Consider the following 16,818-nt stretch of genomic DNA (forward strand, 5'->3'; position numbering starts at 1 on the left):
GTGGAGGCGCTTTCGCTTTTGCTTTCGCTCTCCGCGACTGAGGCGGCGGCGGCGGCGGGCGTGCAGGGCGGCGGGCAGGTACCGCGCAGGGCGGGGGGGGGCGGGGGGCAGCCCGGAGCCCCGCGGCGGGACTGGCGGCACGGCGCGGCCCGCGGCGCTGGGAGGGCGCCGGTGCCGTGGCGCGGTGCCGCCGGCGAGGCCCTGCGGTGGCGGGCCTGCTGCGGGGCTGCCTTCCCCGAGGAGAAGACGTTGCGTTTGTCATGACGGTGACTTCGCTCCTTCTGCCTTGCTGTTTAGGCGATCATCTGTGACAATCAGTCAAAAATGGCAGCGCTGTTCTCCACTCGGCCGTTTTCAGGTCGGCTTTTGTCTCTAATGGTAGCGCTGCTAGGTCTTACGTGCCCTGCCTTTTCTGCGAGCGCTGACCAAGATGGTGGTAACAACATGCAGTTTCCTTGGGACAAAATGAGGCTCCCCAGGCACGTTATCCCAGTGCATTACGATCTCCTCATCCATCCTAATCTCACCACTCTGACATTTTCCGGGTCCGCTAAAATAGAAATTACAGTCACCCAGCAAACCAGTTCAGTCATCCTGCACAGCAAACGCCTGCACATCACCAAGGCTGCCATCGAGGCCGGGGGCGCCCGCTCAGTGCAAGAGGTGCAGGTTTTGGAGCACCAGCCCTTCGAGCAGGTGGCGCTCSTTGCTGCTGAACCACTGCACCCCGGACACAGCTACACGGTCAGCATCTCCTACTCTGCAAATCTCTCTGAGTCTTTCCACGGCTTTTATAAAAGCACCTACAGAACCCAGAATGGAGAACTCAGGTAATCTTTTTGTAAATTTATAGATGTTGCTTCTGTGACGTTAAATGTAACTGTGCAACATAATTGCTTTTAGAATTTGTTGTTGTTTACTTTCTGTTTCCATCTTTGAAATTGTCCTCTTCGAGGATCCTATTCCATTTTAGAGACCAAGCTGCATCAAACTGTATTTGTAATTGGCTGTTTATCTTACAGAGACTCTCATCCTTTCATGGCAGTAATGAGGTTCTTGATTGTGCCTCAGCAGGCCTTAACCTGCCAAAACATCTGTTGATTACCCTGGAGCGTGGTAAGAGGAAGAGACAGGGAAGTCACTGGGCTCAGAACAGACTGTCTGTTATTCCACACTGCCCTGGGAGATTTCGGTCAATAAGTTTATTTTGCCCACCTCAGATCCCCACCACAGATGGAGAAACAGTAATTCTTTACTCGATGTGCAAAAGTGTTTGGTAGTACCTGTAGTTATTTTGTAAATATGAAATTTTTTTTTTCACGCATCAGGGTGGTGAACATTGTGCATATGAAGGTGTGAGACTAAAAAGCTTTTTTTTTTTTCTTTATTATAGAGTACTTGCCTCAACACAGTTTGAGCCGACAGCTGCACGAATGGCCTTCCCATGTTTTGATGAACCAGCCTTCAAAGCCAGATTTTCAATTAAGATTAGGAGGGAACCAAAGCACCTTGCACTATCCAATATGCCAATTGTAAGTGGATATTTTTAGTATTGAAAGGTCACTAATCAACAGTGCAGAAGTAAAAGGAGAACAGAATATCTAGGCAATTGCTGTTCATGGGAATGTTGACCTAAACATTACCTCAGTTCTGTTATTAGATTATGTAGTGTTATTTCTGGCAGTTTTGACAGCAAAGTTAAAAAGGAATGAAGGATATCATGCATCACGTCGGGTCCTGCTTCTTAATTGGGGTTTGAGAAAATTCATCATAATGCAAATTCCATAACCCCTATTTCATGCACAAAACTTTTTGCATCACTTAGATTTTAAGAATGAATGATGAAATTTATATGAATAAATATATGAATGATACACATGTATTAATTTCAAATATCTGCTCAGCAGCACCTTTTATTTAGAAAAGGTAGTTTGAATTTTAAAAAGACACATCTCGGAGTGAAGGTGCAGTACACATCATAGTTGCAAATGTTGCTTGCGATTCTAAAAAATATATATATATATATATATGAGAGACATACGTAGGGTTAGTTACATTTTGTACATTTGATCTTACTTTGGCCATAATAGATTCTGAGTAAGTTCTTATTATTAATTGTTTACCAAATAATCCTTATAAATGAGAAAAACAAAAATAAACTACCATTCAGAACAAAACATTTTGAAAGATGGTTTAAAAATTCAGTTCTTTCATAGAGAAATGGATAAAATTGCCAATTAAAGAGCAGATGCAAGTGTTACAATTCAGTATGGCTAAACATCTTCTAAGTCTAAATTAATTATCCAAGGCTCTATCTGTAATCAAGAGGGGAAAATAGATACCTCCAACAGATGATTCACTTTGTCCTAAAATAGGTATCTAAGGTAGCTGAATCACTCTCTGGAATAGTTCATTTCTCTCATTTTAATCAGCTAATGTTGTGTAAGATTAATTCTATTAATGTGCTAACATACACTGAGGAAAATTGAAGCAATGAGTGGTATTTCTTATTGTCTAATTTTAGCAGTGTACGGATAAAACCACTCAGATGTGTGGTTTTGGGAGGGTGGAGGATTTCCTTCTGGTATATCTTTAAAATGTTCTTAATAAAACTGAAAAGAAACACAGCAATTTTTTGTTGCCAATGTCCTAATAAATAGTGCTATTGAATGATGATCTGTGTCCTGATTTTTTTAGGTGAAAACTGTGAATATAACTTCGTGGCTTGTTGAGGACCATTTTGATACAAGTGTCAAGATGAGTACTTACCTTGTGGCCTTTATTGTTTCAGATTTTAAATCTGTCAGCAAAATAACCAGTCATGGAATTAAGGTAACTCTGTCTCATTTTCTACGAGCTTTTTTGTAATAAAGTCTGTATGAATACATATGGTTTACTTTTCAGTTTGCTTTATACATCTTGAAGTTTTGTAGGAATGAAAGGAGAGAAAGGAATTGGTTTTGTAATCAGATGATTTGTTTGCATTATGAGTTTTATTGGTTTCAAATGTTTTTGATAATGTGCTTGCTTTTTATATATTTGCATGTATTGGTAACATTGTTTTATGCCAGATTATTTAATCACATGCAAATTAAATACATTTTTCATAAGGGAGAACCAGCAGTGAATTAATACTGTGTCAGCTGAACAATTCTTTAACATTGCGGGGGAATGGAAATTTTAGAGGTCCTTGTAGGGGCATAATACTTCTGGTGGATAAGTTTTTAAAATCGTATTTCTAATTATGATCATATTTTCTGAAAAATTTTGCATACTTTTGCACTCTTTTTTATGAGAAATGTTAGATATATGTTCTAGTGTCTCTTTTTATGATCGTTCAAGTAAATATGGTAAAGAACAAATTCCATAAGCTTCTGAGGCTGGTGTTGAAATACTGCCTGCTCGTGTCCTATAGATTTCTGTATACACAGTACCAGACAAGATCAACCAAGCTGTTTATGCATTGGATGCAGCAGTGAAACTTTTAGATTTCTATGAGGATTACTTTAGCATTCCATATCCTTTGCCTAAACAAGGTAAGTGTTAAATCCTCTAATGTGTTTAAGAATATTATTAAGAATAGAAAGTAAAATTGCACGAAATTAATAATTTAGAATAATAAGACAGGGCCAGGGTTGGCTTTTAGCCTGAAAGTTACCTTTTGCTGGCTGCTTTATATAACTGCAGAATAGATTTAAAAGCTCCACTCAGAACTAAAATACACAGAGTCTCCTTATAGAGCTTTTTTTAAAAGTCTGTTTTTGCTATTATGTTATAGAAATGTGTGTGATATGTAGGCCTGTGTGTGGGAGCCTTAGCAAGTCACTGAAGTGGGATGAGGTGAGCAAATTCTTTACTGAGTGTAACAGTACTAACAGTATTTTAATGTATTTCTAGATTTAGCAGCTATTCCTGATTTTCAGTCTGGTGCTATGGAAAACTGGGGATTGACTACATACCGGGAATCTGCATTGTTGTATGACCCTGAAAAGTCCTCTGCATCCTCTAAACTTTGGACTACTATGATAATAGCCCATGAACTGGCTCATCAGGTGAGAATTAGGGGTAACAATAAGGGATCAGAATGGGCAGATAGAATGGTCAAGCTGGATGGATCCTGTGTGGATAGGGGGACATTTGAGCTATAAAGCAAAAATAGCTGCTTCATCTGTGAATCCTGAGGGCCCTTCCAAGCAAAAGAGTCCAGGCAGGCTTCATAGATGTGGAGGGCTGTAAACATAAATGTATTTAGCTCAGTAGTTCCAATGATCTGGGGTCTTCGCACTATTGTCAATCCTTGAAGTTAATTGCAGACCACAAAAATAAGTGCATAAAAGTTTGGAAATGTTACTGTTTTGTATGTAGCTCTCCTACCAACCATGGATCATTTACAGTGTTTCATGGAACATTGGTGGAAGTCGATGCTTTAGCCTGTTACCCTTTAAATAGGAAATGAAACAGGAAGAAGCCAGACTAATTTGTATCACTAAAATAACTGTTTCTTAAAGGTCAGTAACATACTATAAATTCAGTTTCATACAGGTCAGTAGCAGCTTTTGTAACAAACTTTGTATTTTAATTTCAGAAAAGTTCACATCTGTGAGAAATTTATTTTTTGTTTCAGTGGTTTGGCAACCTAGTTACTATGGAGTGGTGGAATGATCTCTGGTTAAACGAAGGGTTTGCAAAGTTTATGGAGTTCGTGTCGGTCAGCATTACCCACCCAGAACTGAGAGTTGTAAGCAGCAATTACTGTATTCTCTTTTATAAATAATTGCCTTCTAAAACCAATAATTTGTAGGGATACAGATCAGACAGGTTTGTCCTATGAATCGCTTTTTAATTTATTTTTAAAAAGATTATCTGATGTTAACTCTGAAGAATAAGAATGTTGATTTAAAGGTATGTAAATATTTTCAGAAACTGATGATGAAAGTTAATGACTGCTGTGAGTATTCTTTTATAAAAAATACTCAGATCTGTGCAAATTTTTCAAATTGCCGTAGCACTGCAGTGGATTGATAATACATAAATTCCCCTTACTTGTTTTTTTTTCCTTTAATTTGTTTTATGATTTCCAACTACTCTCATCCAACTGTTAAAATGTGTGGGTGTCTTTTTGGAGTTATTTACTAGGTAGACTAAGCTGGTATAGAATACTATAGATAATTTGGCTGTCAATATTGCTGTTACTTATTTTTTTATGCAGAGTAAAAAGAAGAAGGTATGTTTTGTTTTCTGTGCACAGTTTGAAGACCATATGGAATGGCCTGAAATATGAATTCAGTGGTCACAAGCAAAATTTAATAGTAGTAATCTTTTTTGCCTCCTATTAGGAAGATTATTTCTTAGGCAAATGTCTTGATGCCATGGAAGTGGATGCATTAAATTCATCGCATCCTGTGTCTACTCCTGTGGAAGATCCAGCTCAAATTTTAGAAATGTTTGATGATGTTTCTTATGAAAAGGTAAAATATATAACTGCTGTTGATTTCAGTTGTACTCACTGTACTCTACAATTGTATTGTATCTGTTTCACCATAGGCAGAGATAAAAGACATCTCTGACACATGATGTTGATATACTTCTTTTATGACTTGCATAATTCTTTGTGCAAAACTCCTGGATGGAGATCGAATGGTGGTTTACTTTTCCATTTGTAAATGAGGATGCTTTTACTTCCTTTATCTGTTCTGTATCAATTTAGCCTTAAACCATTGTTTAAGGTGCTTAAACCAAGCAGCGTTTTTCATAGGAGCATTATATGGTGCCTTAACTGTACAGTACCTGCTCAGTACCAAAGTTCAAAAAATAACAACGCAGTGTACTTAAACAGAGGTATTTTTAAGAATAATGATCATGAAAACCAAATTATTGTTTCAATTTATGTGATTAAGCCTGATTAGTCAGAGAGCCATATAAAAGTGAACTGTTATGTGTATTAGGAGCATTTAGAAATTTTTTTGAAAGAATTATCTTGCCATCTGAGGAGTAGTTTTTTAAACGCTTTGTGACTTTTTTTCAGGGATCTTGTATATTAAATATGCTGAGGGACTACATGACTGCTGATGTGTTTAAAGCTGGACTTGTGCAGTATCTGCAGAAATACAGCTATCAGAATACAAAAAATGAAGATTTGTGGAACAGTATGACAAATGCAAGTTTTTTTTTTATTCTCATATTTTCAAAGTTTGTAACTTCTCATGAGTAGTAATATCTCTGTTGATATATTACTGAAGACTGCAACCAGTACCCATAATCTATATTTATGAAATACAGGAGAGATGACCAAGAATATTTTTTTTCAGATTTGCCCTACTGTAGATACTGATGAAAATGAACTACAAGGTGATAATTTTTGCAGAAGAAACCAACTGTCATCTTCAAGTGCAGTAAGCGTTTGTTCTCTATGCTGTTATTCTTTTCTGTTGCATTGATATATGCACCTTCCAAAAGCATTCTTTATCACTTCAGCATGATTCTTGAGAGGGTGTAGGTTTCTTCAGTCCTGTTGGAAATCTGGTCTTTCTGAGATTGAACAGAAATCTTATCCCTGAGCCCAGGACTGACTGAAAAACAGTGCTACTTAAAGTGCTGTGATAATTGTATGAAATTGTCCACAAGAAGACAAAATCAGAGACATCATAATTTCCAATGTTCCAGTCTCAGCTTACCTATGTAAAGCTTACAAATACACAGCAGCTCTTTTGAAGTTCTTACATACTCATTTCTGTTTTGTTGTCAGTATGCTTCACCTTCCTGCTCTTCTTAGGTATCTTCTTTTTCCCTCACTAAAACACAGCACTGGACCAAAAGAGAGACTCTTGATGTGAGGGCAATGATGAACACTTGGACACTGCAGAAAGGTTTTCCCCTGGTAACTGTCACAGTGAGAGGAAAGAATGTCCATCTGCAGCAGGAGCACTACATGAAGGGAGTGGATTCTCCTTCATCCACAGAGTAAGCAAAATAGGAAATCCCAGCATGCAAGCTGGAATATTCACCTTTGGCAGGCTTTGATACACAATAAGAGCTTTTACTGTTGTTTCTTAAGGAATCCTCCGTGAACTGATCAGTTGTGAGGCTTTCTCTGTGTAACTTGGGGTCAGTATCGAGTCTGCAGTAGATGTAGCTGGACTCTCAGGACCCAGCTGAGGTACCAGAAGCTGCAAAGCTACAGTGGCTGGACATGTAGATGAGCTGAATAAACCTGCACTGGAGACGTGCTGGGGGAACTAGACTAGAAATTTCATATTGTTGCAGCTTCACTATTAATGGTCCCCCAAGCAAGCTAAATTAAAGCTAGCTAGATGTGTCTGGTTCTGCACTGAAATCAGAGATGTAAACGCATTTCATTGCTTTTATGCTGCAGACAAAAGGCAGTACTCAGCTGCTAGACTCAACCAAGTTGGAGAAGCTTTTGCGAAATTTTGTCATTAAACAAAGCACTTCTGTTTTGCAATAGGTACTTGTGGCACATTCCACTGACCTACATTACCAGTAAATCTGACACTGTTCAAAGATTTTTGATGACAACTAAAACAGGTAATTTCCTTTTACAGGAATTAATTTATTCAAAGTTTATTTGCAAGCCTTCTAGAGCTGCGGGGTTTTTGCAGAATGGGGAACTGGAACTGCTAGTGCAAGAGGAGCAATTTTTTTTTGTGATCTGTATCTCAATAACATCACTATAAAAATCTCTTAGTATATTCAGAAATTATGTTATTGTTTTCTTTAAATCCCTGGAATGAGAGTAAGAATATTTTTGGCTATTACATTATGATGTGTTTGAATTGCAAATAAAAAGAGTTCTATTTTTGTCTGTAGATGTCCTCATCCTTCCAGAAGAGGTAGAATGGATTAAATTCAATGTCGGCATGAATGGATATTACATTGTGCATTACGAAGATGATGGATGGGATCATCTGATTAGCCTTTTGAAAGAGAACCATACAGTGATTAGTAGCAATGACAGAGCAAGTCTCATTAACAATGTCTTCCAGCTTGTGAGGTAAGGCCTTCTGTCTAAGTTGTCTGAAAAAATACTATCTCTGCGTTTCTGAGTACATATCACTGAAGCAGGAAATGTTGATAATGTACATTATATTATTCATTAAATCTTTTAAGTAAACCGAAAGCATTTTCTTTTCTCACTTCCAGCAACATCAGCTCAGAATTCCTCTTTGATTGCAGTGGAGATATCCAAGCCTAGTAAATGAAATAGACCCAGATGACGTAGTAGTCTTGCTATTTGGGCTCTTGTTTTTGAAAAGGGAGGCTTGGAGTAGGGTTCTCTGTGAAACATAATGTTTGGTATGTTAATTTAGTGCTTTTTAATTCTAACTTTTGAGCTCAATTTTCACAAGGAAGCAGCACATAGAGGAACGCTGTCCAAAATAATAAGCTGTTTATTGTAGGGGTGAGGTCTTTCATACAAAATTGCAGGACTTGTGAGAAGGACTAAGAAACTCTTTGAAGCTACAGCTTTCTTAAAAATGTGATAACTCTTTTGGCTCTGATGTCACACTGCTTGTCCTTAGCAGTTGAATGCATCTGCATCTGAAGCTTGGTACACTAGAAATACCAGATCCTACACAAAGACAAGCTGTCTGCGCTGGTGGAAACTGCTAGCGATTTCTCACGTGACAAACTGACCTAGACTTGATTTTATTGAAAATTCCCTCTGGCAATTTCTAGGAGTCCTGGGCCAGGACCTATTGCATTAACCAGCGTGTGAAGACAAAACAAAAGATGGTCCCTGCCTCAGAAAGCTTACAGTCAAAGACGGCAGAAGTGCAGCTGGGGCAGGGCTGCTCAGTGAGCTCCAGACAACAGACAATTGTAACACAGTATAGTTGCCTGTTTTGATGTGTTTTGTGGACAATACAGCAAAGCAGATATTTAAATGGGGACCTGAGGGAGAGCACCAGTGTAGCTTTGGGTGTTTATGAGGAGCTATGGGGAGCACAAGCGTGCTTGCTTGGAAATCTAAAAGTGAGGGATGGAAGACAGCAGATAAGACCAAAGAAGATCAGAAGTCAAATTCTCAACATGAAATGATAGACAAAAGGCTGTGAAGAGATTTGAAAAAGGGGGAAAAATAGGTCATGTTCAATGAAGACAAGGTAGTGGAAGGACACCGAAGTGTAGTGATAGACTAAGATAATGTTTTTTTCAGCTGGAAAGATCCTGGTGGCATTTGTCAGTTAGAAACAAGTGTATTACAGTAATAAAGGTGTGATGAGATTATGGCCATGATTAATCTGAATTCTGTGGATGCATTAGAAAACATTGTGTCTTAGAGGTGTTTTGCAAACAGAATCTGCAAGACTTGACCATAGTCTGGCATAGAAAACTAAAGAGCTGACTGAATTAATTACTGGTCTGAGTTTCCAGAGTTCAGGAAAGAGGTTAGTGGGAAGAGCTAGAAAATAATTAAAAGTGTATGAATTTGAGGTGGCAGCTCTCAAGGAGATGTCAACAGATTTTTGTTTGGACAGCAGAATAAAGATCTTTCTAGTTTAAAGAGAAAAGAGGTGACTGAAGGAAGATTGTTTAGCATGTTGAAGAACCTTGGAGATGAAAGGAAGAAGGGACAATTAGAGATTATGCAAATTGAGTCAAGCATGGTTCATTTTAAAAGATCTGTGACTCCAAAACATGCTTATATTTGGAGGCAGAAGAGACAGGTGAAAAAGGACAAAATTAGAATTGTGTGCAGGGAGATAAAATAGATGGGAAAAGAAGTAGCAAAAAATTTTTCCAGAAGGATGAAAAAAAGTGAACAGAGAGAGTAAATATGTCCTCTTGCATTTTCTTCTTTTTTTTTTTTCTTGGAAGAAATCATTGAGATACGTCCTGCCAGAGGTAGAAGAAAGTTTAGGAAGTGGGTCAAAGACAGTGAAAGACAGTTTGGGTTGTAACTATGAGAATAAGTGCAGGAGACTAAATGACTACATGTCTAGCTAGAAAGATATTGCAGAGAAAATCAGACGAGTTCTTTGCATTTCTTCCATTCTTGCTATGTAGAGCAAAAGCAATAGTGAGGAGAGAGGGTGAAGCTATGCTGGGAAAACCTTGCAATGGGAGAGAGGGGGAAAAAAGGATCTTTCTAAATCATTCCCTCACAGTGCGTTTCTTTGTTCAAATTGGTTTTTGGGTTTTGCTGCATCAGATACAGGGTTTCATGACTTATGTGATTGCTCAGCCACATTTGACTTCTGAAAGTAAAGTTAAAAAGGATTTTGAAATATGTTTAAGGCTTTCCCATTTGTATAGTTTTCTGAAAATATTAAGCAGAAATAAAGTCTGTTAACTATAACTTATATATCTTCTCTCATCTTCCTTAGAATAAGAAAACTGTCAATTTCCAAAGCTTTTGATCTAACTTTATACCTGAAACATGAGACACATATCATGCCTGTCTTCCAAGGTATGAATGAACTGATTCCCATATACAAGCTCATGGAGAGGAGGGATATGGATGATACAGCAAATCAGTTAAAGGTAACATGTTAAGTATCTAGAACTCTCTGACTCTACCTGTATCCTGCAAAACACACTTTAAAATAGATCTTTATTATTACACTGTTTTTAGGAGTATATAGTCAACCTATTTAAAGACCTAATTGACAAGCAGTCTTGGAATGATGAAGGCTCGGTGTCTGAGAGAATGCTGAAGCACTCGCTACTCTTGTTTGCGTGTGTGCGTGGGTACCAGCCGTGTGTGGACAAAGCACAAGAATATTTTATGAAATGGCAGAAATCCAATGGAACTTTGAGGTCTGTATTGTAATTAATACTGTCCTTTCTGATATTCTGTTTAATGATACTACAGTTAATTTACTGAACAAGCTAAATTTCAGTCTTTTCTGCAATCTGAGATTAGTCTTTTCAGTTTCGTATCTCATGGGCTTTAGCTTCCCAGTTCCTTCCCAGTTTGGCATATATTATATCCCCAAACCAGCACATACGTCATGTGTTACTCCACAACTCAGTTTATTAAAGATGTTCTGGAAAGGAAAAACAACACATGAATAAATTCCCTCATTTATATGCCTGAAGATTGCCCTRTACCTGTTGTAAAAATAGGTCAACTACTGTGCGTGAATTTCACCTATTTTTTGTTTCTGGTCATGACATAAGAACTCCCTAAAATACACTACAAACGGTCCGTGAGAGATTGTTCTGGGAAGGCCAGAGAAGACTGTATTAGTATCTGACTGGACTTACCAACAAGATATCCATGGAAAAATACACAAAAATAATGAAGAAATAAAAGGAATAACAAGTCCAGTATTTTTGGAAGTCATTTGCAAGTCAGGAGCATTACTGAGATGCGGACTGAGATACTTAACATTGTTTCCCAGCAACAGGGATCACTTTCTAATACCTGTAGTTATTAGACCAGTATTTCTTAAGAAATAGTCTGTTATGCCAATTGACACGTGACAGTGACATGGTTATGTTTCTACAAAAATACTCTTAAATATGATATGGAGAGTAACTTGATACTCAATTTGTTGTAGCTTGCCAACAGATGTGAAGACAGCAGTGTACGCTATTGGAGCACAAACATCTGAAGGCTGGGACTTCCTCTTTAGTAAATACAGGCTGCATTCATTCAACTTAGAGAAACATAAAATTGAATTAGCTCTCAGCCTCAGCAGAAATAATGACAAACTTCAGTGGTGAGTAGCGTACTACTTACGAACAGAAATGTGTTTGGAGGAAGATGTGCAAATATTGAAACGGGAGCTAGAATTACTGAGCGTCTTGTTTTACAGCTTTTGAGTTTCAGGATTTGTAAAATGTTTTACAGAGTTAATAAGGGAAGAGGAAGTGGCCTCAATGTTCCATTTCTGGTTTTTGGTGCCAGGAGTCAGTGCGCTCAGCACTTGCAGTAGCAAATTCAGACAAAATGTAATAAAACAGCTATTCAGATACCTTACTACTGCTTGGAAGACACTTCTTTAAGTCTGTATTTACTTTGATTATAGGTACATATGCTGTATGTTTCTTACAAAAATTTGGGTTGTTCTGTTTTTTGAGAGAGCTGACCACCACTGAGGCTTTTAGGTGTTTTCTTCAAGCCTTGCATTCTGTAAACGTAATTTCTTCCATTTGGTGAGGGTTGGAGGATGGCACACTGATATAGTTGTGTTCAGATATCACTGGAGATTTACTTTAGCCGTTCTGTAATGATATTTTCTGTTATTTGCATTGTAATGCTATTTGGGCACCTTAGTCAATGAGCAGCAATTGCAGGCCTGAATTTGCCATCAACACTTAGCGTAGAACAAATATCTGTCTTGCAGGAGGTTTTAGAGGTTCATATTAATTTGGAAATCTTGAATAAGAGCAAAATATAGCATTGTTTTTATCCTTTATTTTCAGAAGGCAGCTCTACTAAGTAACTGTAATTATGAACATAACAGAAGTGGGAGTGATGGATGTGCCCAAGAAGTATGTTGCAGAAAGTTGGAAGTACCCCAACTGAAATGATGTGCCAGGACCTTTAGAAATGCAGACTCGTATGATAGCAGAAAATACTAAGGGAATAGTCGCTTGTCAGTTTTATCTACTGCTCTAAACAATTTCCACTTCTGTTTGTTATTAATTGTTAGGTTAATGGATCAAGGTCTGCATGGTGACATAATAAAAACACAGGATCTTCCACATATTATTTTGTTTGTTGCCAGAAGCCCATCTGGCTATCATCTAGCTTGGACGTTTTTAAAGAAAAATTGGGAAGAACTTGTAGAAAAGTAAGGAACATAAAGTTGTTCTACTGCTCTCTCTACCCCATTTGTATTTTTGAACTTGATTTTCAAACAAGTTATGCATTTTCTAAGTGTGGGTGATTCTTTTGCCAGATTTGAACTTGGTTCACGTTCCATAGCAGACATTATCACTGGAGTGACAAATCAGTATTCCACAAGGTTGCAGCTTGCAGAGGTAAGCCATTCAGATTAGCTGTTCTGGATTTTTAAAAATAGTTGTAGTTTAATGGAAACAAAACTTTGGATTAAATTTTAACATCTTAAAGCGTGATCAGTGATGAAATATCAAGGCAATAGCCTGCCTTTTACTTGGCAAAGATTATAGCAGTGATGGGTTGGATTACTTAGGACAGAATATTATGTCAGTGGCAAGGAGAAAGATGGCTTTTGTTTAAGCAATGGTCCTGAATGCATAATACCACTGTGTGTCTGTCAGAGAGCTCATGCTATACCTGCTTCTGTTAATATTTGCAAAATAATGAGAAAAACATGATGAAAATGATAAAAAAAAAAAAAAAAAGTATTTCTACTGAGCATGGACAGAAGAGAAAAACTGAATGGCAGTGATAAATGTACCAGTGCTCTACATCATCTACTACAGGCAAAATTCTCCACTCTCCTGGATCTCATATGCGATAATCGTTTTGTCTACTTTTTCCACAATTTGAAACTTCTCTGCCAGCATCAAAAAATCAAGATTGGTTGGTGTGCCGATTCAAAACCCTCCAAGGACATCCCTGACAATTCTTTTTCAGAAGCTGCTTCTCTCATTGTCAGTCTAAAATTTCCTGGTTTGGGGCAAATCATGGGCATAAATAATGCAACAGTATTATTTAATATAGGGAGCAGTGCTTTCTTAGCTTGTTTTTAGTTCCAAACATTCATTTTAAATCTGAATGGACTCTTTCAGAGTATGTCAATAGCAGCATGCTGTCCAGTGCCACAGATGCAGGGACATTTCTGTAGAATGTGGCTGCATCTCCCTTGGGGATTTGTGGGACTTTAGGTATGAGTCTGAACACAGACACAGTCAGTATAAGGTTGACAGAGAAAAATAATAATGCAACATTGACACTCTTCCTTGTATCCTGTTTGTATCTTTCTTGTACTTTGTGCAAGTATTTGTACATACTTTTACCTTATACTCATCAAAGAAAATTCTCACAGAATTTATTTATCTAGTTTTATAATATGGTACAGTCATTGTATCCTTTGAAAGTATCTGTATAGCATTAATACCAATTAATGCCTGAGATTAAATTCTCACAATGAAGCCTTGTGATTAGGAGCGCCGCTTGAAAAAAAAAATGTCAAGAAGGCAGTCTTTAGCAATTTCAGCAGCTAAAGGGAATGGGGTGGATTCAAAGAGTGAGAAACAGCTTACTGGTTTCCAGTGGCTGCATTCCCAAGTGCTTCAAGGAAGAGGATGGTTGCCTCCTAAATGAACAGTGGGTTTTTTTGTTTTGTTTCTTTGAGCAGAAAACTAAAATGAGGCACAGACTTCCCATATAGGGAAAGCTTCTTAAAATGATTTGCCATAAACACTTAGGCTACTGATGCTCATCTAGATGGGCTGAATTTACAGTTCAGACAGGCAAACTTTGATAAATCTTGACAAGCCTCTCCAAAATCAGCTATAAGAGAACATGTCTTTCCCACCTTTTCACCTGTATCAGAAGGGACTGCATGCCACACCTCTCAGTTCACAATTTGGGATGTTAGTTAAACTATTAGTACACTAAGAACCAGAGTGGCTGTGAAACAGAGGGGGGAATACAAATTTTGTTGTGTGAACTTCAGAATGAGACACTACTGTCCTGGGAGTGGGTGGCATGGCTTAAACGATCGCGAATGTTTGCTGAATGAGCAGGAACCATACAGATCCCAGACACAGCATTACATCTCTTGTAACTTCATTTAATTTTAAATGTAATCTTTTCTCTACTTGTGAGATCCAGCTATTATGAGACCAGGGAAAGTTTTAAGAAAACTCTTCTCTTGGAAGTTAGAAGAGGGGGCAGGACGAATTGTCCTTCACTCACCCAAGCAAGTGAAGATTGGGTTCAAAATTAAAAATTTCTTGCTGCTCTTCCTGTGCACGAATTAACACACATCGCCTTTTCTTCAACTGTTCTTTCACCTTTTTATTCAACAGGTGAAAGAATTCTTCAATTCTCTGGAGGAAAAAAGTTCACAGCTTCGTTGTGTCCAGCAAGCTATTGAAACCATTGAAGACAACATACAGTGGATGGATAGAAATTTTGAGAAAGTCAAAAAATGGCTGCAAAACAAAAAACTGTAAAACATTGTTTACGTTTGTCAAAAATAACTGAAAAAGCACTGAAACTCAGGGGTGGAGGGAAAGCTGATTTTTATAAATTTGTTTCTTTAGAAGGGGCTCTAAGGCAGCCTAATCCTGATGCTCAATATTTTTATATTCCCAGCAAACCACAACACTGAAATAAAACTAGACTGTGGATCTTTTCACCAGGTAGCAGTTTTAGGAAAAAAGGAACTTGTTCATTGTACAATGAGCTAAGGGGTAGGGGAGGCTGATTACTGGAAGTCTAAGATTTATTTATTTATTCTGAAAAAGCAGAAAGTATTCGGAGACAAATAACAAAGTGAAACTTTCCACCTGTGAATGCCTACCCTTCCTGTATCATCTTTTCGACAAAGGTACAACTAGCAGCTTTATTTAATACTGAAGTGAACTCAAGTTATGGAGCAAAGACATTTTTGCTTTGCATGTGCCTTTATCCTCATGGTCTGTGTTGCAGGAGAATAATTTTTATAAATATTTATCTCCGCTCAAGCATCACAGGATTAAAAAAATAGTATCAACTATCATTAACATTGTATACTTCAAAGTAAATATGATAAGGACTATGTCTATGCAAGCTTTATTGTAGTGTTTCAGGGCTGGAGGCAGTTGTAACGGTGTGGAAGCTGTGCAGTGGTACCAGCTCCATCTCTGCCAAAGTGATGCAGAGTATATGCTGCACATTTCCATCCCCTTATTCCCACCCTGTTCCAGTAAGTCTGCACTGCTACTTTTGCTGCGGATATAAATACCTTGCCTGCAGTCTTAACACAGGGAAAAAGCCTGTTGTATTTTTACACTAACATTCAGGAAATCAGAATGCAATTTGTGGGGGGGGGGGGGGAACACCCCCCTCATTTTAGATTATTATCAATCAGTTTTAGCTAGAATTTAGGTTTTATATTTTTGCTTTTAATGATCCCTTTTTTACCTAGGTGAAATGTAGTCTCTGTCAGATACAAATGACTGTCCTTTTAAATGTCATGAGAGTGTATTTATTAGCTTACAGTCCTGATCATTAGCCTGCAAATAACTGCTGTAAGCAGAGAAGTGATGACTGCTATGCCCCCAAAAGGTACAGATACTTAAGAAAGCCGAGTTGTACTCTTAGAGGGTTGTGGCGATTTTTTTTTTCTTTGTTGTTGTTGTTTTTTTCTTCTTCCCCAAACAAGCTGTGAGTGACCTTCTCTGTCTGATTACCTACAGGAACTCTACAATTTCAATAATAACCATTAAAGAAAATTCCAAGTAACTATCATGTGTGCCTAAATCCACTTGTTGTTTATTTGCCCTTACAACAACGACATGGTTCCAGGGTTTTTCTTTTCTCTGTTGTTCCGGTTTGTCTCCCTTTCCTCACTGCTATTTCAAAGTGGCCAGAAACGTTAACAAAAACACTTAGGAAAAAAAGTATGATCTGGAACTAACCATAAGAYTTGGACTGCACCTTGTTCACTTTTCTTGCAGCTAGACGTAATACCTGCCCAGGATATTGACGCCTCTTTTGTTAGAGCACAGAAAGGCTTTTGAGTTCTACTAGTGGAGGCCTAAAGTTTGTCACAGTATTGTAGAAAATACTATTTCAACTTGCTTGCTGTATCTTTTTTGTTCATATAAGGAATCTTGTACCTCAAAACTCATTAAGGGGGAACAGGAATTCTGAACACTGTGCACCAAGTGTACAATCACTTATGACCTTTTCAGGTAGGTAAT

At 37.9% G+C, this 16,818-nt stretch overlaps 1 protein-coding gene across 4 annotated transcripts; it reads left to right on the forward strand.

The window, feature by feature from the left end:
- Position 1: 1 nt before the first annotated feature.
- On the forward strand, positions 2-16,363 carry LOC112976932 (endoplasmic reticulum aminopeptidase 1-like). 4 transcript variants are annotated; one of them, XM_026088694.1, is made up of 19 exons: positions 2-78; positions 298-830; positions 1,394-1,532; positions 2,698-2,832; positions 3,416-3,536; positions 3,898-4,052; positions 4,625-4,738; positions 5,337-5,468; positions 6,026-6,157; positions 6,309-6,392; positions 6,803-6,960; positions 7,466-7,545; positions 7,828-8,011; positions 10,350-10,506; positions 10,598-10,782; positions 11,529-11,690; positions 12,627-12,767; positions 12,876-12,957; positions 14,938-16,363. In XM_026088694.1, the coding sequence occupies exons 2-19, from the start codon at positions 325-327 to the stop codon at positions 15,082-15,084; spliced, it is 2,814 nt and encodes a 937-aa protein (XP_025944479.1). In that variant the 5' UTR covers positions 2-78; positions 298-324; the 3' UTR covers positions 15,085-16,363. The 4 variants fall into 4 exon arrangements, with proteins under 4 accessions (XP_025944479.1, XP_025944480.1, XP_025944481.1 ...); XM_026088697.1 differs by lacking the exon at positions 2-78 and adding an exon at positions 1,023-1,116 and having other exon boundaries at positions 739-830; XM_026088695.1 differs by lacking the exons at positions 12,627-12,767; positions 14,938-16,363 and having other exon boundaries at positions 12,876-12,962.
- The last annotated feature ends 455 nt before the right edge of the window (positions 16,364-16,818 follow it).

The sequence above is a fragment of the Apteryx rowi genome, unplaced genomic scaffold (assembly GCF_003343035.1).
Source record: "Apteryx rowi isolate R43461 unplaced genomic scaffold, aptRow1 scaffold_780, whole genome shotgun sequence".
In the NCBI taxonomy this organism is placed as follows: Eukaryota; Metazoa; Chordata; class Aves; order Apterygiformes; family Apterygidae; genus Apteryx; species Apteryx rowi.